Here is a 24,715-nt window from a genome sequence, read left to right as displayed (position 1 = left end):
ATGGAAGAAATTGAGGAAGACACAAAGAAATGGAAAAACGTTCCATGCTCATGGCTTGGAAGAACAAATATTGTGAAGATGTCAATGCTACCTAGAGCAATCTACACATTCAATGCAATCCCCATCAAAATACCATCCACTTTTTTCAAAGAAATGGAACAAATAATCCTAAAATTTGTATGGAACCAGAAGAGACCCCGAACAGCCAGAGGAATGTTGAAAAAGAAAAGCAAAGCTGGCGGCATCACGATTCCGAACTTCCAGCTCTATTACAAAGCTGTCATCATCAAGACAGTATGGTACTGGCACAAAAACAGACACATAGATCAATGGAACAGAATCGAGAGCCCAGAAATGGACCCTCAACTCTATGGTCAACTGCTCTTTGACAAAGCAGGCAAGAATGTCCAATGGAAAAAAGACAGTCTCTTCAACAAATGGTGTTGGGAAAATTGGACAGCCACATGCAGAAGAATGAAACTGGACCATTTCCTTACACCACACACAAAAATAGACTCCAAATGGTTGAAAGACCTGAACGTGAGACAGGAGTCCATCCAAATCCTAAAGAACACAGGCAGCAACCTCTTCGACCTCAGCCGCAGCAACTTCTTCCTAGAAACATCACCAAAGACAAGGGAAGCAAGGGCAAAAATGAAGTATTGGGACTTCATCAAGATTAAAAGCTTTTGCACAGCAAAAGAAACAGTCCACAAAACCAAAAGACCACCGACAGAATGGGAGAAAATATTTGCAAATGACATATCAGATAAAGGGCTAGCATCCAAAATCTATAAAGAACTTATCAAACTCAACACCCAAAGAACAAATAATCCAATCAAGAAATGGGCAGAAGACATGAACAGACATTTTTCCAAAGAAGACATCCAAATGGCCAACAGACACATGAATAAGTGCTCAACATCGCTCGGCATCAGGGAAATCCAAATCAAAATCTCAATGAGATACCACCTCACCCCAATCAGAATGGCTAAAATTAACAAGTCAGGAAACGACAGATATTGGCCGGGATGCGGAGAAAGGGGAACCCTCCTACACTGTTGGTGGGAATGCAAGCTGGTGCAACCCCTCTGGAAAACAGTATGGAGGTTCCTCAAACAGTTGAAAATAGAGCTACCCTATGATCCAGCAATGCACTACTGGGTATTTACCACAAAGATACAAAGGTAGGGATCCGAAGGGGTATGTGCACCCCAATGTTTATAGCAGCAATGTCCACAATAGTCAAACTGTGGAAAGAGCCAAGATGTCCATCGACAGATGAATGGATAAAGAAGAAGTGGTATATATACACAATGGAATATTATGCAGCTATCAAAAGGAATGAGATCTTGCCATTTGTGACGACGTGGCTGGAACTGGAGGGTGTTATGCTGAGTGAAATAAGTCAATCAGAGAAAGACATGTATCATATGACCTCATTGATATGAGGAATTCTTAATCTCAGGAAACAAACTGAGGGTTGCTGGAGTGGTGGGGGGTAGGAGGGATGGGGTGGCTTGGTGATAGACATTGGGGAGGGTATGTGCTATGGTGAGCGCTGTGAATTGTACAAGACTGATGAATCACAGATCTGTACTTCTGAAACAAATAATGAATATATGTTAAGAAAAAAAAAAAGAAGAAGATAGCAGGAGAGGAAGAATGAAGGGGAGTAAGCCGGAGGGGGAGATGAACCATTAGAGATGATGGACTCTGAAAAACAAACTGAGGGTTCTAGAGGGGAAGGGGGTGGGGGGATGGGCTAGCCTGGTGACGGGTATTAAAGAGGGCACAATCTGCGTGGAGCACTGGGTGTTATGCACAAACAATGAATCATGGAACACTACATCAAAAACTAATGATGTAATATGATGATGAACATAACAATAAAAAATTATTTAAAAAATAAATAAATAAAAATTAATGATCTATTCTATGGTGACTAACATAACATATTAAAATTAAATAGAATAAAAAAATTAAAATAAATCATATCACTTAAATAAAGGCTCAATTTTAATATTATACAAAACTGCTTTTTCCCGTTAAAGCCATCCTCCAAAATGCACGTTGTTGTGTTCCTAGAAATACTTTTCTATCACTAAAACTAGTTTTCAAAGAAGTATTACATCTAATCATGTCAGCTTTATTTTTAAAATTATTATATAGAAATAAATAGAAAGATACAATAAAAACAGATTTAACTTATTGGTATAAACATTGTTATACTTAAATTCATATTCAAACATACAATGTGTGAAACTATTTCCAAACAGGAAAAGAGGAAACATTTCCAAAATACTAGTTATATGCCAAGAATCCTACATTTGTATAATGTAATCATAACAACCTATGAAATACGTGATATTATCCAAATTTTACAAATAAAGAAACTAGGGAGTGACCATCAGTCAGATGACAGACTGGGAAGCTCCAGGTCCTCATTGTCCCATGAAGACACCATTAGCAATGTAAATACCAAAATACCTTTGTAGAACTCTAGAAACCAGTTATTAGGTACAGCACCCCCATAAATGCATAATAAAAGAGAATGAACAATGCAAAGAGGGTAAGAAAATTCACTGCATTTTTCTTACCCTAGCCCCTTCTCTCCTAGCATAGAGCAACACAATCAGGAGAATACCATCAATTCTGGCTTTTTCCTCACACAGAAAGAATAGAGTGAAACTGCTTTCAGCATTCTGGCTTGTCTAGGGGCTGCCTGAGGGACTCATTTCTGTCTCACCTGACTCAGGGTACTGATAGGAACAGGGCTTAGCTCTGATATGAGGTTGGAGGCCACTGAAAACAGAGGCAAGTGCCCTGGCTCAATGGAGCATCAGAGACTGAAGTTCCACAGGATGGTATCAGGGGGAGCAAGAGGTTAGGGGCAGAGGAATACAACAAAGGCCAAAACCAACAGATCATGAGAAGAAACAGGAAATTAAGGTAGCCAAAATCACCTGTATATATTAGAATATGTAAAAGCTCATGCACAACTCAAAAGAAGATGCAACCCCCCCCAAAAAAAAAGTTCTGAGACATCTCAGAAATTCTAGCATGGTGACTGATGAAGATTCCTCCCTGTATGAAGCCAGTCCATAAAGATTGGGAGATGTGGTGATTTATCAAGTGCTCAAAACTCAAAAGATCACAAGACATACAAAGAAACAGGGAAACATGGCCTTATCAAAAAACCAAAATGAACACTAAAAAAAACAAAACAAAACAACAACAAAAACAGATCTAAGAACTGCATAACAAGGGGTGCCTGGGTGGCTCAGTCATTAAGCATCTGCCTTCGGCTCAGGTCATGACCCCAGGGTCCTGGGATCGAGCCCCGCATTGGGCTCCCTGCTCAGCAGGAAGCCTGCTTCTCCCTCTCCCACTCCCCCCTGCTTGTGTTCCCTCTCTCACTGTGTCTCTCTCTGTCAAATAAATAAATAAAACATTAAAAAAAAGAATTGCATAAAAAGAAATTCAAAATAACTTTTAAAGATGCTCAATAACCTAAAACAGAATACAGATAGACAACTAAAGGAAATCAGGAAAATAATGCACGGACAAAATGTGACTATCAACAGAAATATGAACTATTAAAAGATAACAAGAGACTTATGGGATACCATTAAGTGGATTAATATACACATTATGAGAGTATCAAAAGGAGAAAAGAGGGGGAAGAGGCAGAGAACTTATTTAAAGAAATAATGTCCCCAAATTTCTTAAATCTGAGGATAGAAATGAACAAATGAGGATAGAAATAGAAATTCAAGAAGCTCAACAAACTCCCACTAGAATAAACTCAACTAGACTCACACAACAAGACACATTATAATCAAACTGTTGAAAGTCAAAGATAAAGAGAGAACTTTGAAAGCAGCAATAGAAAAACAACACTTCACATACAAGGGAACTTTCATAAGATTATCAGCATATTTCTGAGCAGAAATCTTGTAAGCAAGAAGGGAGTGGGGTAGTATATTCAAACTACCGAAAGAAAAAAAATCTGTCCATCAGGAATACTGTACCTGGAAAAACTGTCCTTCAAAAATAAAGAAATTAAGAACGTCTCAGATAGAAGCTGAGGGAATTCATTACCACTAGATGTGCCCCTCAAGAAATGCTAACGGGAGTCCTTCAAGTTGAAATAAAAGGATGCTAGATAGCAACACAAAGCCATATGAAAGTGTAAAGTTCTCCAGTAAATATATGGACATATAGAATTCTATACTATTGTGATTTTAGTGTACAAATTCACTTTTAATTCTTACACAGAGTCTAGAATCTAAAAGCATAAAAACCTTTATAAACCTTTATGTTAATGGGTACACAATCTATAAAGACATAATTTGTGACATCAATAACAATAAAGGAGGGGTAGATGTAAAGGAGTCGTTTTTGTATGTGATTGCGGTTGTTATCAGTTTAAAATAGGTTGTTATTACTTTAAGATGTCTTATGTAATCACAAGAGTAACTCCCTTCCCTCCCTCCAAAATCTGTAGAGTATACACAAAAGGAAATGAGAAGGGAATCAAAGTATGTCTCTACAAACAATCAACAAAACACAAAGGCAGGCAGGAAGAGGAAATGAGGGACAAAAAAACTACAAACATAGAGCAAACAGAAACAAAATGCCAATAGTAAATTCTTCCCTATCAGCAATGACTTTCAATGCAAATGGATTAAACTCCCCGGTCAAAATACATAGTTTGGCTGAATGGATTTAAAAAACAGGATCCAATGGTGTGCAGCTTAGAAGAGACTCCCTTTAGACCCAAGGACACAAGGGCTGAAAGAGAAAGGATGGAAAAGATGTTCCATGCAAATGGCAACCGAAGGAGAGCAGAGTGACTATACTAATATCAGACAAAATTGTCAGTGAAAAACTGTCATAAGTGACAAGAAACATTACGTGATGGTAAAAGGATTGATTCGTCAGGAATATGTAACAATTATAAATATTTATGCACCAAAGATCTGAGCTCCTAAATATATGAAGCAAACATTTACAGAATTGAAGGAAGAAATAGCAACATGATAGTAGGAGACCTTCAATACTCTACTTTCAATAAGGGACAGAACAAGCAGACAAAAGATCAATAAGAAAATAGAGTATTTGAATAACACTATAGCCTGTTGGACCTCACAGACATATAGAGAACAGTCCATCCAACAACAGCAGAATACACATTCTTCTCTAGGGCACACAGGACATTCTCTAGGACAGATCACATATTAGACCACAAAATAAGTCTTAATAAATTTAAGAAGACTGATGTCAAATCAAGCATTTTTTTCTAATCACAATGGAATGAAACTGTAAATCAACAGCAGAAGGAAAATTGGAAAGTCTAAAAATTCACAGCAATTAAACAACACACCCTTAAACAATAGATCAAAGGAGAAATCAGAGGGAAATCAGAAAAGTTCTTGAAACAAAGGAATATGAAGACTCAACATATCAAAACTTATAAAATGCAGCAAAAGGGGGCACCTGGGTGGCAACAGGTTAAGTATCTGCCTTCGGCTCAGGTCATGATCCCAGTGTCCTGGGATCCAGTCCCATGTCAGGCTCCCTGCTCAACAGGGAGCCTGCTTTTCCCTCTCCCTCTGCCTGCCGCTCCCCCTGCTCGTTCTCTCTCTCTCTCTCAAATAAATAAAAATTTTAAAAAATCTTTTAAAAAATGCAGCAAAAGCGGTGCTAAGAGGGAAGTTATAGCTGTAAACACATTAAAAAAAGAAGAAAGATCTCAAATCAACAACTTAACTTTATACCTCGTGGAACTTCAAAACATGAACAAATGTAAACTCAAAGCTAGCAGGAGGAAGGAAATAATAAAGATTAGGGCAGAGGTAAACAAAAGAGAGGATAAAAAATCAATAGAAAAGAATCATGGAACTTAGAGTTGTTGTTTTTTTTTTATAATCAACAAAATTGGGGCGCCTGGGTGGCTCAGTCATTAAGCGTCTGCCTTCGGCTCAGGTGATGGTCACAGGGTCCTGGGATTGAGCCCCACATCGGGCTCCCTGCTCAGTGGGAGCCTGCTTCTCCCTCTCCCACTCCCCCTGCTTGTGTTCCCTCTCTTGCTGTGGCTCTCTCTGTCAAATAAATAAAATCTTTAAAAAAAATAAATCAACAAAATTGACAAAACCTTAGATAGATTAAGAAAAAAGAGAAAAAATTCAATAACTAAATTTAGAAATGAGTAAGAACATATTATGAGCAACCATATGCCAGCAAATTAGATAACCTGGAAGAAATGGATGCATTCCTAGAGATGTATCAACTACCAAAACTGAACCAGGAAGAAATAGAAAACCTGAACAGACCTATAACCACTAAGGAAATTGAAGCAGTCATCAAAAATCCCAAAAAACAAAAGCCCGGGGCCAGATGGCTTCCCAGGGGATTTCTACCGAACATTCAAAGAAGAATTAATACCTAGTCTCCTGAAACTGTTCCAAAAAATAGAAATGGAAGGAAAACTTCCAAACTCATTTTATGAGGCCACCATTCCCTTGATCCCAAAACCAAAGACCCCATCAAAAAGGAGAATTACAGACCAATATCCTTGATGAACATGGATGCAAAAATTCTCACCAAAATACTAGCCAATAGGATCCAACCGTACATTAAAATGATTATTCACCACGACCAAGTGGGATTTATCCCTGGGCTGCAAGCTTGGTTCAATATCCGCAAATCAATCAATGTGATACAATACATTAACAAAAGAAAGAACAAGAATCATATGATCCTCTCAATAGATGCAGAAAAAGCATTTGACAAAGTACAACATCCTTTCTTGATCAAAACTCTTCGGAGTATAGGGATAGAGGGTACATACCTCAATATCATAAAAGCCATCTATGAAAAACCCACAGCGAATATCATTCTCAATGGGGAAAAACTGAGAGCTTCCCCCTAAGGTCAGGAACGCGGCAGGGATGTCCACTCTCACCACTGCTATTCAACATAGTATTAGAAGTCCTAGCCACAGCAATCTGACAACAAAAAGAAATCAAAGGCATCCGAATCAGCAAAGAAGAAGTCAAACTCTCACTGTTTGCAGATGATAAGATACTTTATGTGGAAAACCCAAAAGACTCCACCCCAAAACTGCTAGAACTCATACAAGAATTCAGTAAAGTGGCAGGATATAAAATCAATGCACAGAAAACAGTGGCATTCTTATACACCAACAAGACAGAAGAAAAAGAAATTAAGGAGTTGATCCCATTTACAATTGCACCCAACACCATAAGATACCTAGGAATAAATCTAACCAAAGAGGCAAAGGATCTGTACTCAGAAAACTATAAAATAGTCATGGAAGAAATTGAGGAAGACACAAAGAAATGGAAAAACGTTCCATGCTCATGGCTTGGAAGAACAAATATTGTGAAGATGTCAATGCTACCTAGAGCAATCTACACATTCAATGCAATCCCCATCAAAATACCATCCACTTTTTTCAAAGAAATGGAACAAATAATCCTAAAATTTGTATGGAACCAGAAGAGACCCCGAACAGCCAGAGGAATGTTGAAAAAGAAAAGCAAAGCTGGCGGCATCACGATTCCGAACTTCCAGCTCTATCACAAAGCTGTCATCATCAAGACAGTATGGTACTGGCACAAAAACAGACACATAGATCAATGGAACAGAATCGAGAGCCCAGAAATGGACCCTCAACTCTATGGTCAACTGCTCTTTGACAAAGCAGGCAAGAATGTCCAATGGAAAAAAGACAGTCTCTTCAACAAATGGTGTTGGGAAAATTGGACAGCCACATGCAGAAGAATGAAACTGGACCATTTCCTTACACCACACACAAAAATAGACTCCAAATGGTTGAAAGACCTGAACGTGAGACAGGAGTCCATCCAAATCCTAAAGAAGAACACAGGCAGCAACCTCTTCGACCTCAGCTGCAGCAACTTCTTCCTAGAAACATCGCCAAAGGCAAGGGAAGCAAGGGCAAAAATGAACTACTGGGACTTCAACAAGATAAAAAGCTTTTGCACAGCAAAGGAAACAGTCAACAAAACCAAAAGACAATTGACAGAATGGGAGAAGATATTTGTAAATGATATAACAGATAAAGGGCTAGCATCCAAAACCTATAAAGAACTTATCAAACTCAACACCCAAAGAACAAATAATCCAATCAAGAAATGGGCAGAAGACATGAACAGACATTTTTCCAAAGAAGACATCCAAATGGCCAACAGACACATGAAAAAGTGCTCAACATCGCTCGGCATCAGGGAAATCCAAATCAAAACCTCAGTGAGATACCACCTCACCCTAGTCAGAATGGCTAAAATTAACAAGTCAGGAAACGACAGATATTGGCCGGGATGCGGAGAAAGGGGAACCCTCCTACACTGTTGGTGGGAATGCAAGCTGGTGCAACCACTCTGGAAAACAGTATGGAGGTTCCTCAAAAGTTGAAAATAGAGCTACCATACGATCCAGCAATTGCACTACTGGGTATTTACCACAAGGATACAAATGTAGGGATCCGAAGGGGTACATGCACCCCGATGTTTACAGCAGCAATGTCCACAATAGCCAAACTGGGGAAAGAGCCAGATGTCCATCGACAGATGAATGGGTAAAGAAGAGGTGGTATATATATACAGTAGAATATTATGCAGCTATCAAAAGGAATGAGATCTTGCCATTTGTGACGACGTGGATGGAACTGGAGGGTGTTATGCTGAGTGAAATAAGTCAATCAGAGAAAGACATGTATCATATGACCTCATTGATATGAGGAATTCTTAATCTCAGGAAACAAACTGAGGGTTGCAGGGGGAGGTGGGAGGGATGGAGTGGCTGGGTGATAGACATTGGGGAGGGTATGTGCTATGGTGAGCACTGTGAATTGTGCAAGACTGTTGAATCACAAATCTGTACTTCTGAAACAAATAATGCAATATATGTTAAGAAAAAAAAAAGAAGAGGATAGCAGCAGGGGAAGAGTGAAGGGGGGAAATCGGAGGAGGAGACGAACCATGAGAGATGATAGACTCTGAAAAACAAACTGAGGGTTCTAGAGGGGAGGGGGTGGGGGGATGGGTTAGCCTGGTGATGGGTATTAAAGAGGGCATGCTCTGCATGGGGCACTAGGTGTTATACACAAACAATGAATCATGGAACACTACATCAAAAACTAATGATGTAATGTATCGTGATTAATATAACAGTAAAAGATTTTTTTAAAAAATTTAGAAATGAAAGAGGGGACATTACAACCCATGCCACAAAAATTCAAAAGGAATATAAGAGAATACTATTAACAATTGTATGCCAACAAACTGTATAACTTAGAATAAATTCTTTTTTTTCTTTAAAGATTAAAAACAAATGAAGAAACTGAAGTACAGAAAAATTTAGTAACATGCCCAAGGTAACTACCGAATCATAGAAAATAGGAATGAAAACTGAGTTTGCCTAACTTTAAAGTCCACGTTCTTTCTACTAAAGAAGGCTGCTTTCTAAATCTATTAGTTCATGTGGTAGTAAATGTATCAAAAAAAATTCCTCCAAAGTGAGAGCAGAAAAAGAAACTGTAATTTTTCCTTCTATTGTCTATGTAAACCTCTTTGGTATCAGCTTGGATTCTACCATTTCCACCTGCAAGCAGACCGTTCTCCAGGCTAACTTTTAAGATGTAGAAACTTAGTATGTAAGGTGAGTACAAGTGAAAAAATCCAGCAATCTCTCTCTATTTTTCATTTTGGATTATCTCCCTTCTGGGTCCTGCAGAACCCTAGTCATGTGAGGACAAAGCCCCAGGCATGCACTCCAGTTTTTTATTGGTTACTGGGAAAGCAACATGGCTCCGAGGAAGCTATTAAGATCAGACAACATGAACAACATCATCATCGCCAAGGCTCATACAAAACAGTCTGCTGGAAAATATACATCTGTCTGAAATGAGACCTCTCTGAACTGAAATACAGACAGAATCAGTAGCGGCAGTAGATAAGACATGTTATAAATCCTGCTCTGCTGTGTATACCTTCCCTTGACTTCAGTTTCCTCATCAGTAAAACAGAGACAACCATCCCTGTTGCACTGAATTGTATCTACAGAATGAGATGATGTATGTAAAGTACTTCATGCTCAGCAAGCACAGTAACTGCTCTGTGGATAACACGGTCATCCTCACCAATGCATTCAGCACACAGCTGTACAGGTTGGCCCTCTCTTCACAGCACTGATATTATTTTAGACATTAGGTTTCTTCCTAATTTTACCTTCAGATCCTCTCTCCACTCATTCATACCATAGCTTTTAGAAATTTCTGGTTGGAAAATCTGCATTTTTGCCATGGATGTAGCCAGACGAGTTAAAGATTGACGACCACTGCCTCCAAGTCCAACAAGCAAAGCATTTCCACCGGGCTGCTTTAGAATTCGACATATACGTGATAAATGTTCCAAAACATACCTACGAAATATCAATATTATTATACTTGAAAATATGAATGTAAACGTATATTTACATGTAACTATTATTTTATATTCTTGGAAGGATTGACTTTGCTATCCCCTATGTTATCCCAATTTTAAAGACATAATCATCAAAAAGTGTGGTTTTTCAAAAGAAATTACAACTGGATCACTGATGCAAAGGAAAACTAAAGTACAAATTTAGGAAATGTAATATACAAATTATAGAAATGAAATTTTAACTACCTATACTGAAGCATATTCCTGCTTTTATTAAAAACATTTCTTCAATCTTTTAATACTAGGATTTCTATGTGAGAAACAGAAAATCAGTTCTCTACAAAATTAACAAATTCAGCAAAGACACCAAGCCTCACTAGTAATTAGGGAAATTAAAATTGGAGCCACATTTCTACTCTCCTTTAGACTGGCAAAACTTACCAAGCCTGGCAATCCTAAGTGTTGGCAAGGGTGAGGGACAACGGGAGCTCTTAAATAATCATTTTTGAAGACACTTCAGCCAAACTTAGTAAAGTTGAAGATGCTTACCTACCATGACACAATAATTCCACTTTTAGGAATATAGCCTAGAGAAACTCTAACATGGGTACCCAAAGAGACATGAATAGTCAAACCTTTTTTTATAACTGCAAAAATTAGAAGTCACCTAAAAGTCTGTCTCAGAAAAATGACTACATTGTGTTAGTACCAAAAACTCATTTTTTGTGACTCTCATGAATAGGGAATAAACTTGAAGAATACATGTAAAATAAGACTGTGCATATATGTTTTGGAATGCACGTGTGTAGTAAAGTCCAAAGAAGCACATGAGTTTCTTTTTACTCCCAAGGGTATGATGGGGATACAGTCAGAGAGGGTTGACTACACAGGGACTTCAAATAAATTGCTAATATTTTATATCTTAAGCTGGGTGATCAGTATAGAGTTATTCACCATATTTTTCTTTATACCTTTTGCCACATTTTAAATATTTCACAGAAAAATTTTACAAATAGCAATTTCCACCATCAATACCAAATGTAGGTACCTAAAAATGACAAGATTCATTCTTGTTTTGTGAGTTTGATTATACTCATCTAAGCATTGGTCCACAATGTCACTAAAATGATGAATATTTGGAATTTCAACATAAACTCTGTCATCTCCTTCAAGGTCAGGATTCATATAATCGCCAAACATGAGATTTCTCAAGTTCTCTTCAGTTATCTATAGAATGGAAATCAACAAGTTACAAAATTTACAATTTATAAAATAAATTTGAGAAAATGTTATATAAAATTTTGTTTTGTCCATGTTATGGGATGATTATCAAATAATTCTTTTAAACATTAAGATAGTAAATAATATGCTTGTAAAATTAATACCTGAAAATTATATTATATCCTCCAAAAATAAAAAGAACAGAAATTTTTCTGTTATATAAATTTTTCCCCCCAGAGCCTGGAAAAGTCATTCTGAGTGAGTAATTACTAAGGGATGGTCACCATGTTAAGCACTTTTCATTCATTATACCATTTAATCCCTATCATATAAGGTTTTATTCTTTTTTTAAAAGATTTTATTTATTTATTTATTTATTTATTTATTTGAGAGAGAGAGAGAGAGAGCAAGGGCAAGGGCAACCGGGGTGGGGGGGCAGAGGGAGAGAGACAAGCAAACTCTGTACTGAGCACAGAGCCCGACATAGGACTCGATCTCGCGGCCAGAGATCATGATCTGAGCCAAAATCAAGAGATGGTTGCTCAACTGACTGAGCCACCCAGGCGCCCCCAAGGTTTTATTCTTTAAATAACTTCTGCATTACCTACATAATTCCTCTGAAGACAAATCTTCTCAAAATAAATACCTATCAATGAGGAAAGTTAAAAAAAAATATTTTTAAAGCAAGAGTATTTTTTAAAGATAACTTGATTTTAACAATCCATGCTATTGTACAATTTTAATTTGTTTAGAATCACTAAATATACTCACTGGTGTGTTCTCCTTCCTCAGATGTGAAAAGATACCATCAAAAGATTCTTTAAAATGGTCCTTTATCACAGCTTTGATTAAATTGAACAGCCAGTATCGATCATTATCATTAATGAGGCGGTCATAAAAAACACGGAGAACCTCATGTACAAACAGGCGTATCATGGTGTGCTTGCTCTCCACGGCATCTTTTTCAATGAGTAAGCAGCCCTGGATGACACGTGAAAAATCCCGCAAGTTGAAAGTGTAATGGGATTTCATGGGAGTGGGCAAAAGATTTTCCATGGATCGTTTATATATCTGAATATGAAAAAAGCAACAAAGCAAAAATAACATTATTATAATAAGCAAAGTCATGTAACAAATAGTATATTCTATAAAATATTTATCTTATCAGATTATATTGGTTTGGAAAATTGTACAGTACAAAGTCTAGCATGACATTTAGCTTTTTATTTTGGTTTATCACAGGCATTTTGAAGTTGAGGGAACTTAAAATTATCAGATTCCATCCAAACCCAAGGACAATGTTTTTATCTCCAAGTTATTACAGTTGTTCCATTTAAAGTTGAATGATCTGGGATTCAATAATTAGCAAAAACTTTAGTGGAAAGTGAAACCAAGATAACTCATTCCGAAGCATTTCAAATGAAGGGTCGGATGAAACGATTCCCTTTTGACTACCCTTGACTTCAAAACAAATCAATGGATTCTCTTCCTTCTCTTCACTCCTATTTTCTCTCTGCCTCTTCTTCAGCTTTTTTTTTTTATTCTTTTTTTTCTTTTATCGGTATCCCAGGCATGTATGCCTGCTAAAACCTCTTTTATTTTTTTGTACCAGAATCATTTGTAGTAAATTACCTTTCGTGTGCACAAAACCACTGGATTAGTGTATCAATATGGAATCACTAATAGAAAACTATGGCCAAAAGCACACCCTATATATAAATGAGAAATTCCTATCCAGGTTAATAAAAGCTATGCTTACAATTTGGTTAAAAAAAATTGTAGTCAAAACGGGTTGTGGGAGAAGTTACAGTGGCCAGCTGCCTTGGTATCATGTACATACAAGCAAATAGTGGCAATTCAGTCTGGTTACCACACCCACAGGGAAGTGTGGTAAGCAGAACCCGGCTACCACACGCCAAAACACAGTACAACAACATGGCATTTACCTTAACAAGCAAGGAGGAATCATCAGGGAGGAAGGGCAAATGGGTCCTTCACTCTGGGAGACAGTGGCTAAGGACATTTTACACTTGTTTGTAAGTTTCTTATAATGGATCTGGAAAATGTGAAAGGGCTGGCAGTTTTTCAAAATGTAAGGTTCAGAATACTATTGCACCACATTTTCAAAGAGCCCACAAGTTCTGCCAACAGTTAAACGTGAGATTTTTTGTCACAATAGAGATAGAGAAGAACCTTGGGTCCTTTATATTTGAACATATGCATGGCTTGACAAATCTAAAGCGGTGCTTTCTAAAAACTTTTTTTTTTTTGGGCTCCTGGGTGGCTCAGTTGGTTAAGCGACTGCCTTCAGCTCAGGTCATGATCCTGGAGTCCCAGGATCGAGTCCCACATCGGGCTCCCGGCTCAGCAGGGAGCCTGCTTCTCCCTCTGACCTTCTCCCCTCTCATGCTGTTTCTCTCTCTCTCTCTCTCAAATAAATGAATAAAATCTTTAAAAAAAAAAAAAACTTTTTTTTTTAAGATTTTATTTATTTGACAGAGAGATACACAGCGAGAGAGGGAACACAAGCAGGGAGAGTGGGAGAGGGAGAAGCAGGCTTCCCACTGAGCAGGGAGCCCGATGCGGGGCTCGATCCCAGGACCCTGGGATCATGACCTAAGCTGAAGGCAGACGCTCAACAACTGAGCCACCCAGGCGCCCCTGAAAACTATTTTTTTTATTAGCTGTTTTACTTGTGTTATTTTGAATACTGCCACACAAGAACTAAAAATCTCTGTCATTTCTTTTTTTTTAAATCTCTGTCATTTCTTAAAGAGTTTAAACAATTGGCTATAATACAGAAATAAAGTATGATTTTACTATATGCTGAATTTACCAAATAAAGCTTAATATTTTCTTTATGGACAGTAAATGAAATCTTTTATAACATAGCCCCCCCAAAAAATGAAATTATTTTTTATTTTTCTGTGTTCTTTGATTCATCCCCCCTCCTAGCTTCCACATGGTAGGTCTAAAAGGCTTCAAAGACAGAAAAAAAAAATCCTTTCTGTATCCCATTTTGCTTGGCCAACTCCCTTCTTTTTCCAGGAGATGCCCAAAATACATAAATCATATTTTATAAATAGAAGCACTTTTCTGGTATTGGAATAAGTACTGTAATTTCAATGTACTATCACTTTGGTCATAGTTTCTCTATCTTTTTTTTTTTAAAGATTTTATTTATTTATTTGAAAGAGAGAGAATGAGAGATAGAGAGCACGAGAGGGAAGAGGGTCAGAGGGAGAAGCAGACTCCCTGCCGAGCAGGGAGCCTGATGCAGGACTCGATCCTGGAACTCCAGGATCATGACCTGAGCCGAAGGCAGTTGCTTAACCAACAGAGCCACCCAGGCACCCCATAGTTTCTCTATCTTAACAGCACAGATTTTCCACCAGAACAAGGGGGACACTTTAGATATAGTGTGCTCTTGGAAACCAATGGGATGATCCTAGGGAGTTTTGTACTTCTCATTGCACTTATGTCACAGTGAACCCACTTTATCAAGGGCTCCAGAAAAGCTTAATTTAGTAATATCATTACTCACTTACCTTACATACAGTTTCTCCTTTTATCATTAGTGATGAGGTTGGTTCTGGCCTCCCAAGCAACGGCAGATAACACACCCTGAATAAGGCAAAGCCATTGGGCCATCTTGTGTTCTGTTCCCACCCTGTGTTTCCTTCTTACTATATTTTCACTGCTATTCCTAAGTTATGTGGTATGGCTAAAAAAAAAGTATTCATTCATAAACTGCAGAAGTTTCCCTCTTTATTTTTTTTAATATTTGTTTATTTATTTATTTTTAAAGTAGGCTCCACACCCAATGTGGGGCTCAAGCTCATGACCCCAAGATCAAGAGTTGCATGCTCTACCAACTGAGCCAGCCAGACGCCCCTTTCTCTGTCTTTTAAAAGACAAACATGGAGAATGGAAGGGAAGAGAGAGAAAATTAATAAACAACAGGGTAGAAACCTAACAATTAGGGAAACCCTCGTAATATGACAGATACTGATTCTAAATGATTTCCTTGGAACAGCCTTGTGAAATAGGTGCTATCTTTCATTTTAGTGATTAAAAAATTGAGTTTCTGGAAGGTCAAATTACTTGCTCTAGGCCACATCGCTTGGAAATAGCAGTCAAGGCTCAAACCCAGTTAGAGTCCCTGATTTCAAAGCCCATGATCTTCTGTTCTCAAGCCTTCTTAACAGCTTCTCTGACACTGAAGACCAAAGTAGATGACTAAGGGAAAAAAATGTTTAAAAAAAAAAGAACCAAACTAGGAAAATATGTAACACTAAAACATTTTGTATCGCAGTATTCACTCACCTCCATTGTCCCACTGACAATCTGGTTCCCAACTGAAAAGTACTCTGGAGGAAAATCCCGAGTCCTCAGGTAGAATGCTACGATTGATGAGAAGATTCGGACCATAGTTTCATCACTGAAAGTATTAATAGAGCAGATGTTGAAATGTCGAATAAACCGGGGAGTGACTGGATTTCTTCCACCACCTGGAGGGCCCATGGCAGCAATCAGCTGGATGTCAACCAGTGTGATTTTACTTGTGTCCTTAAGGTCATACCTTGAAAGCAAATAAAAATTCCAAAGCAATCAGTTATAATCCAATAAGATGGAAAGAAATGTAGAACTGCCTAGAAACTTAATCTGATTTTAGCTTCTCTAAAAGGAAGAATCCTAAAAAAAATGCTTGGAGTAGAAAAATTAAAAATAAACTTTATTTTTTAAATTGAGGTATAATTGACAACATTAGTTTTGGGTGTATAACATAATGACTCGATATTTGTATATACTGTAAAATGATCACCACAGTAAGTGCAGTTAACATCTGTCACCATACATAGTGACAATTTTTCTTGTGATGAGAACTTTCAAAATTCACTCTCTTAGCTGCTTTTGAATATGCAATACAGTATTAACTGTAATCACCATGCTGTACATTACATCCCTACGACTTGTTCATTTTACAACTGGAAATTTGTAATTTTGACCCCCCTCACCTGTTTCACCCACCCCCCCAACCCAGCCCCTGAGCCTCAGGCAATCACCAGTCTCTGGACAAAACGTTTTTGGGTTTGGGGGTGGGGGGGTTGGGGGGGGAGGGAAGAGGAAGGAGAGAGAGAGAATCTTCAGCAGGCTCCAGTATGGAGCCTGATGTGGGGCTCAATCTCACAACCTGCAGATCATGACCTGACCTGAAGTCAAGAGTCAGACGTTTAACTTCCTGAGTCACCCAGGTGCCCCTGGACAGAACTTTTTTTTTCTTTTTAAGATTTTATTTACTTATTTATTTATTTGTCAGGGAGAAAGACAGAGAGAGAGCACAAGCAGGGGAATGAGCAGAAGGAGAAGCAGGCTCCTCGCTGAGCAAGGAGCTCGATGTGGGACTCGATCCCAGGACCCTGGGATCATGACCCAAGCTGAAGGCAGACACTTAACTGACTGAGCCACCCAGGTGCCCCTGGACAGAACGTTTTTTAAAGCAGCATTCTATTTCTCCTTCCAGTGACACTGATTATGTTGTCCAAATTCTGGGTATTTAGAATGTCCCTTCCTTTTGCCCTTCCCTTTCTTTCCTACTCTTCTTTCCGTTTTGACTCTCTGTTTGGTCTCTCCTCACTCCAAATCCAGAAGCATGGATGAGAGATTATTCCTGTTTGTAGCTGGTTATAGGTAGGGTGACCACATGTCCCATTTTGCCTAGGACAATTCTGAGTAGGCTTGTCCTGGAGTAAGTATTAGTAACACTCCTCTTTTATGCTCAGAAATGTTCCAGTTCAAACAATCATACAGTCATGCTACTTACAGGAAAGTCCTGATTTTGTTTTTGCATCTCAGATCTCCAGAGTACATAAAAATATCTAAATAGTATCTATAACACTTTTGTTAAAAAGAGACCCAATGGGGAACAACAAAGCTCTAAAGAAATTTTAATTAGAAAGAAATATATAGGGGCGTCTGCCTTTGGTTCAGGTCATGATCACAGGGTTCCTGGATCGAGCCCCATGTCGGGCCCCCTGCTCAGCAAGGAGTCTGCTTCTCCTTGTCCTTCTGCCTCTCCCCCAGCTCATTCTCTCTCTCTCAAATAAATAAAGTTTTTTTTTTTAAAAAAGAAAGAAATATATAAATAGCTCAATTTAGTTGGAACCACTCAGATCGAAAATGTGCTTGTTACCGATAGGCCATTAAGTCCTTTAACACTGAAGTTCTTGCAAAAAGGGGGCAGGGGACGTGGGAGAAATCAGTCTTTACCAGTATCCCTAACAGAAAGTATAAAAATACGACCTGGTTTTTGGCAGCAACCCTAATAACTTTCAGTAGGGAGCTTGTTAAGTAAATTATGGCAGGATCCACATATTTGAACTGTATTAGAAGTCAACAAAATGAGAAATAAAAAGCCAATAAAATGAGATAAACAATATGGATAGGTGTTCAAAAAATTTTAAGTGCAAATAAGTTATAAAACATTGTGTAATAGGAGTCTATTTTTAAAAATAAAGCTATATTTGCATAGAAAAAAACCTTGACAGAATAGGGAAAACACAATTAACAGCAGCTACCTCCTGGAGGCCCAAGTCCCAGGGCCTGAAGTAATAACAAAAATGTATTTCTAAAATATGACTTAGCTTCAAAATTAGTTTATCCTTGCCTTAGTTAAAAAAAATCATGCATACTGGGGATTAGAAAAGTATATTTAAGAGGAGGAAATGAGGAATTATTAATCCTAACTAAAAGATACAATGTCTTACATGTTGGAAACGAACCATAGCATCATAAAAATGGGATGGAGGGTGGGATGCCTAGGTGGCTCAGTCAATTCAGCATCCACTCTTGATTTTGGCTCAGGTCATGATCTCCTGGGTCATGAGATCAAGCCCTGCACTGGGCTCTGCACTCAGCAGGGAGTCTGCTTGAGATCCTCTCTCTCTGCCCCTCCCCCCACTGGCATGTACACACACACTCTCTAAAATAAATAAATAAGTCTTTTTAAAAAATGGGATGGAGGGAACGGAAGAGTTATTTATGGAATTGGTGTCAAAACCAAGCTATCTCAAAGATACAGGTAGTCCCAAAGACTCACAGAAAATACAGAGAATTTAAAATGGCAGAAACATGAGATGCTGATTATGGTTACTTAGGTTGAAGCCTACCCACAAATTCTCAGCCCTGGGAGAATAGTACTTTGAAAGATGTAATGTGTAAGTTATTTTCAAGGATTGAGAATAATAATTGAAAAGGAAAGAATTTATTCCATTACTGAATAAATACATTTCCAATACTGGATTATTCATCCCAGTAATCTAACTCACACATTCACAGGAAAGACTGTCATAAAAAAAAGTATAGAAAAGTCTTCCAAAAATTTCTGTATAAAAAAATCTGAGTAACCATTTTCTTCCATAAGTAACTTGAAAAAATGCATTACTTTGATGTGAGAAACTAAAATAGAAAAAGAGACCGAAAATGACTTCAGCATGGCTAATTAAGACTCCAATTAAATAGTTACCAGTGCCCACAGTCAAAAAATTGTCGTAGTAATTCAATAGGAGGTTGAGCTCCGTATTTCTCCAATGCAGGCATATTCATGTCATCTATAAAAATTACACACTTCTTTCCCATAGGTGGTCCAAAAACTCCTTTGCGTCTTTTGTCCAATCTAGCCATGATAACATTCTAAAATATAAAGAAGAATAGTAGGATTTAAAGCCATACCTAACACCAGGGGGAAAAAAGAATTTACAGTCTAATTATATAAGGAAATAATGCCAAGAAGCACTGTGTGTATGTTTATATTTATTCATTTTTAGGGTGATATCAAACCTTATATTCAGTATCAAAGAGCATTTATTGAAATCCTTCTATGTGCTCAGAATTGTTATATATACATATTTATATATTTGTATTGCACATAAACACAAAATATTTTCCTTGTTGGATACCCCAACATATCTATTAACTCTAACTTATTCAATATCTAAAAGCACTAATCTGAATTTATAAGATTTTGAAATAAAAGGAATTCTATAGGCTTAAAACAACAGAAATGAGCCCCATAGGTCAGGTGAGAATGGACATAAATTTAGGCAGGGATGATTATAATAGTGACTAGAAAAGGTCTCATGCAGAACTTTCAACTTGGCACAAAGAAGGGAATGCACAACTGCATGCTTCCTGTCATGTAGGTCATACAATAGTCCATGGTTTGAATGATCATGGACAGAGCTTCAGTAAGCAGCAAATGCCCTTAAGGACCATCTAGAAGAGTCTAGAAAGAACAATTGAAAGTTCTCACTCTCTCTCTCCCCCCCCAGTCTCTTCTATCAATTGTGGCTTCTTCTTGGACTTAATAAAAAAAAGGATGACAAAGCTCAATAATTCAGTATTAATGCAAAAATGTTCCCTTGAATGTGATTCCAACATTACCATGCTCTTGGAAATTATGTTAATTTGGGTGTCTTTTCACCTTTGTTTTTAAATAGGTATGTTTAAAATAATTTATAACCCAGGAATTTAATTAATAAAAATGGGAACATAAATTTTTTTCAGTGTTCTCTTGAACTTTTGTCCTTAAAACTTTTTAAAAACTTACTTATCCCAAAAACAAAAGTTCTGAAGTTTCATTTAAATTTATAGAAGACTTACACAGCTGCTCATTTAATATACAATTTTAAACACTAATCAAATAAGGCAAAAAAGTTAATTATGGACCCATGTTTCTGGCTTTAAACTAACCTGAACCTGGTTAGCACTGGTCCGTGCAGAGAAATTAACATAAAAAGGGAAATACTGGTCCTTTTCCAAGTGATTCATTAGTTTATCCTTCACATACACTGATTTTCCTGTACCCGTCGGACCCACGAAAAGCAATGGCCTTCATGAAACAATGAACATATCATTAAAAAAGAGAAAAAGTCAGAATACCATTTCTACTACAGAAGGCTGGAATTTGTTGAAAACTTAAGTAATGAAGTCACCTTCATCTAAAAATTCACATTTTAATCTACCACTGTTATTTCATGTAAGACTGGTAAAAGTGATGATTGGCACACACTTGCTTCCTGTCACTGAGACTTTAATAGTAACAAACTATTATTTGGACATATGTAACATTACTATACTCCAAAAACACTCATAAACAAGTAATAACATGCTTTGCTTTTCGGCAAAGAAAGCTAAAGTTTGTCTCCTCAGAAAAGTGATGTATTTGTACTTTTTAGTTGGAGGTAGAGGCAAGGGGGTACAATGTGTAAGAGACTAATAAGACGATGACATTAAGACCAGTTTAGGCTGTTTCACAGTTATTAAAAAACTAGGTGACAGTGAAGTCTAAAGCTAATAGTTACATTATACCTGTTAACAGTGTTTTAGAATCTAAAATAGCATTTTAGAATAGCCTTTAGAATCAGTTACTAACTGAAAACATTTGTCCAAAAGCAAACTCTAAGGAATTCTCCATTCAGTGGGGCCTCAAGACAGGGTTTCTCATTCTTGAGTGATCATAATTAATTTAAAATGGAAAAAAAATCCTATGAGTTTATGTTCACAGAACTCTGGGGAATCCCAGGTGAGAAATACTGTTTAGCATTAAAAAAATTAAATACTGACCCTTTGACGGATAACTTGGCACCACCCAATACACAAAGACAAACACAAGGACTGGCACTAAACCTGAGCACCAGTGTTCTAAGAGGTCATCTAAGGGACCCAAATTATGCTAATATTAATTTAAAAAAATTATCATTGAAGCATAAACATAAAATTAAAGTTCTTTTAGAACTACAGTGGCCCCTGAAAGTACACCTACATGTTTCAGTCTGAGTAACACTTGCCTTATGGAAAGCTATTTATTAAAAAAAGTTTTTAATAAAATACTGTGCTGAACTTGGGGCCCATGGACCAATGGAAGAAATTTTTAGAGAGTGTCCAGAGAATCTGTGAACTTGGATGACAAAAAGTTTATATATTTACTTTTACTATCCTTAACTAAAATGGACCAATTGTATCAACTGTACCTGTGTCTTTGTCACTAATAGAAATCAGATATTATTCTAAATATTACAGTGGTTACAGATGTCCCAAAATTATCAGCTATGCCTATTACTTCTTTGAAATTATGATAGGCATCAGACCCACTGTTAGACTGTATTATTTAATGTGTCAGTAAAGCAGCACATGTATTACTACCACAGCTCTAATGCGTTTAATATTTTAACGTGTTTCAATATGTCCTTTCCTTTGTAACTCTATATTTGATGTATTCATTTAAAAGCATTATTCTAAAAAAATTTAAAAATTTTTTTAAAAAGCATTATTCTGGCAAATGGTTCATGGCACAGAAGGGCTCTTATACTAGGAATTTCCCAGAATTGGGAAGTCCCTTCCTTGCCTTTTTCTTTTCAATATTAGCCTCAAAATGCAAAAATGTAACAAATAAGCAGTGAGTAATGTATGGAAGCGTTGAATCACTATACCATGCACCTGAAACTAATATAACACTGTATGTTAACTACACTGGATTTAAAATTTTTTTAAATGTAACAATAGGGAGGGGTGCCTGGGTGGCTCAGTCGTTGAGCGTCTGCCTTCGGCTCAGGTCATGATCCCAGGGTCCTAGGATCGAGCCCCGCGTCGGGCTCCCTGCTCAGCAGGAAGCCTGCTTCTCCCTCTCCCACTCCCCCTGCTTGTGTTCCCGCTCTCGCTGTGTCTCTCTCTGTCAAATAAATAAATAAAATATTTTTAAAAAATGTTAACAATAAGGATACAATAATATTCTCATGGGCTATTTTTCCTGTATTTTTTTTTTATTAAACAAGATAAAATTGTTGGAAAATTCACTAAGAAACTGGTTCTTTTTTTAAGATTTTTTATTTATTATTTATTTGACAGAGAGAGCAAGAGAGCACAATCTAGGGGGAATAGCAGAGGGAGCAGGAGAAGCAGGCTCCCTGATGCAGGGCTCAATCCCAGGACCCTGGGATCATGACCTGAGCCGAAGGCAGACACTTAACCAACTGAGCCACCCAGGTGCCCCAAGAAACAGGTTCTTCATCAAAAACAAACCAACCATGACATTCATGCATATTATGTAAGCTTGTCTAGTTTAGTATTAATGATAAATTATGCCTAATGTTTTAAAAGAAAAACAAGAACGTTATTAGAAAAGTTGGTATGAATATGCCTATAGTACATGCTAGGCTTTTGATAAGTTTCATGTCCTCTTCTTTGATGTGCTCTTCTGATTTAAGTCTGAGATTTCCATGTTCATCTTAAGTTATGACAGACTTGATGGGAGAACGTGGATCATAGTCGATACTTAGGAGCATACTAAATTTTGAGGTGTAGAATGCATACCTGTTTACCAATAACACTGCAACTGACCTTTAGTCTGCTGTTACTAATACAATAAACATAAGGTAGTTTATGAGGCAACGAAGTATGGCGGCTAATTTTTGGTGTAGGCAATAGAAAACCTGGATTCTAGGTTTGCCATTAGTAACAGAGGTCACTGTTGGCATGTCAATTAGTCCCTCAGGGTCTGTTATCTGAAAATGGATGAGTTTACTTCAAAAGTCCTATGATCTGGGACACCTGGGTGGCTCAGTGGGTTAAACATATGACTCTTGATTTCAACTCAGGTCATGATCTCAGGTTTGTGAGATCAAGCCCCGCATCAGGCTCCATGCTGCCTTCTTGGGATTCTCTCTCTCCCTCTGACTCTCCCACTCTCTCTCCCTCTCTTAAAAAAAAAAAAAAATTCCTATGATCCTATTAGAATGGTACTGTTATATTTAAAATGCATGTTCATAACAGTTTCTTACTTTGCATAGGTAATACTCAAATCCATTAGAAATGTATATCTAATTGTGTCCATTGTAGGCACTATAATATCTCGAATCCTGACACGTTTTTCTCCCAAATTAGTACTTTCAATTAATTCATTCCAATGGAGCCAGCGACCTCGGTTTTTCAACTACAAAAGAACATAAATTTTAAAATATAACCATGCACCTGGTATCTGAAAGGCACTTTAACATACTGATATCATATTTCCTTTTAAAAACCTTAGTTTATCATAATAAAATCTTCTTATAGGAACAAGTCATCTAAAATAATGTATATAACATTTTATAGTCATGAAGTAAATTAATAAGCACCCATGAATCCACCACCCAATTTAAGAAACACACATTTTTCTTTGTATTGATTTATCCCTCTGCTTCAGTGCTATGGCTGCCATCAAAAAATTTTCCTATTTCCTGGCAAATTGTACACATACACAGCACGTGTCTGGATGGTGGTAATTTTGCAAGTTTGGGTGAATGTTTCTTTAGTAATTCATATTCTTAATTTTTTTAAGTTTAAGCTTTCATTTCTATCAAAGTTATATATGCACATATTTTAGAGTCAAAACTTTTAAAGAGGTTGAGAGAAACAGTAGTTTCCCACTCTTGTTTTCTCTTCTCCAGCAGCCACTATATCTTTACCTTTTTAAGCTGGACATTTTGGGATTCATCTCCAACTTAAAGAATATGCTTGTGTTATCATCTCTTGATTTTTTGGTTTTAGAGATTATTTTATTGACTTCCCACTGTGACTAATGAGGATGAAACTCTCTCTCTGGTCATATTCTTAAAATTCTGTATTAGCCTGGTGTAGGGAAAGATTTCTACACTGGTAGCCAGGAGAGCTGGATGCAGGTCTTGGTTCTGCTAGCCACTTGCCTTTCTAGGCTTGCCTCTTTATCTGTAAGTCCTGAGATTTAGGGAAAGTTGTACTTAAGGCTCTCTGCAGATCTTGTCTCTGTGAAGTCAAATTTGCGTGAATCAAATGATTATTCAGATGCTTGCTGTTTAAAAGAATCTTTTTGTGAATTTTTTAAAGTGCATAAAATATATTTAATTTAAATCTGAAAGTATAAAATAGTCCTAAAGAAAGTTTATCTACACTATCCACAAGTCAAAGGAGGAGAAACTAAAGAGACGGGACAAAAACACCAATCA

The 24,715-nt window shown here is 37.3% G+C and overlaps 1 protein-coding gene across 1 annotated transcript in view; it reads right to left on the bottom strand.

Moving 5' to 3' along the window:
• Positions 1-24,715, bottom strand: part of DNAH12 (dynein axonemal heavy chain 12) — a 235,191-nt gene that overhangs the window by 105,881 nt on the left and 104,595 nt on the right. The window contains exons 36-42 of the mRNA XM_028110416.2: positions 23,534-23,685; positions 20,448-20,586; positions 19,222-19,388; positions 16,023-16,278; positions 12,468-12,767; positions 11,524-11,702; positions 10,281-10,473 (exon numbers count right to left, since the gene is read on the bottom strand). Coding sequence (XP_027966217.2) covers positions 10,281-10,473; positions 11,524-11,702; positions 12,468-12,767; positions 16,023-16,278; positions 19,222-19,388; positions 20,448-20,586; positions 23,534-23,685 — 1,386 coding nt within the window. The remainder of the gene's footprint in view (positions 1-10,280; positions 10,474-11,523; positions 11,703-12,467; positions 12,768-16,022; positions 16,279-19,221; positions 19,389-20,447; positions 20,587-23,533; positions 23,686-24,715) is intronic.

This window comes from Eumetopias jubatus, unplaced genomic scaffold (assembly GCF_037043125.1).
Source record: "Eumetopias jubatus isolate StellerSeaLion01/CBP00866 unplaced genomic scaffold, mEumJub1_p1.0 scaffold_1, whole genome shotgun sequence".
NCBI lineage: Eukaryota > Metazoa > Chordata > Mammalia > Carnivora > Otariidae > Eumetopias > Eumetopias jubatus.
The sequence above is the reverse complement of the archived record's forward strand: the minus strand, read 5'-3'. Positions and strand labels throughout refer to the sequence as shown.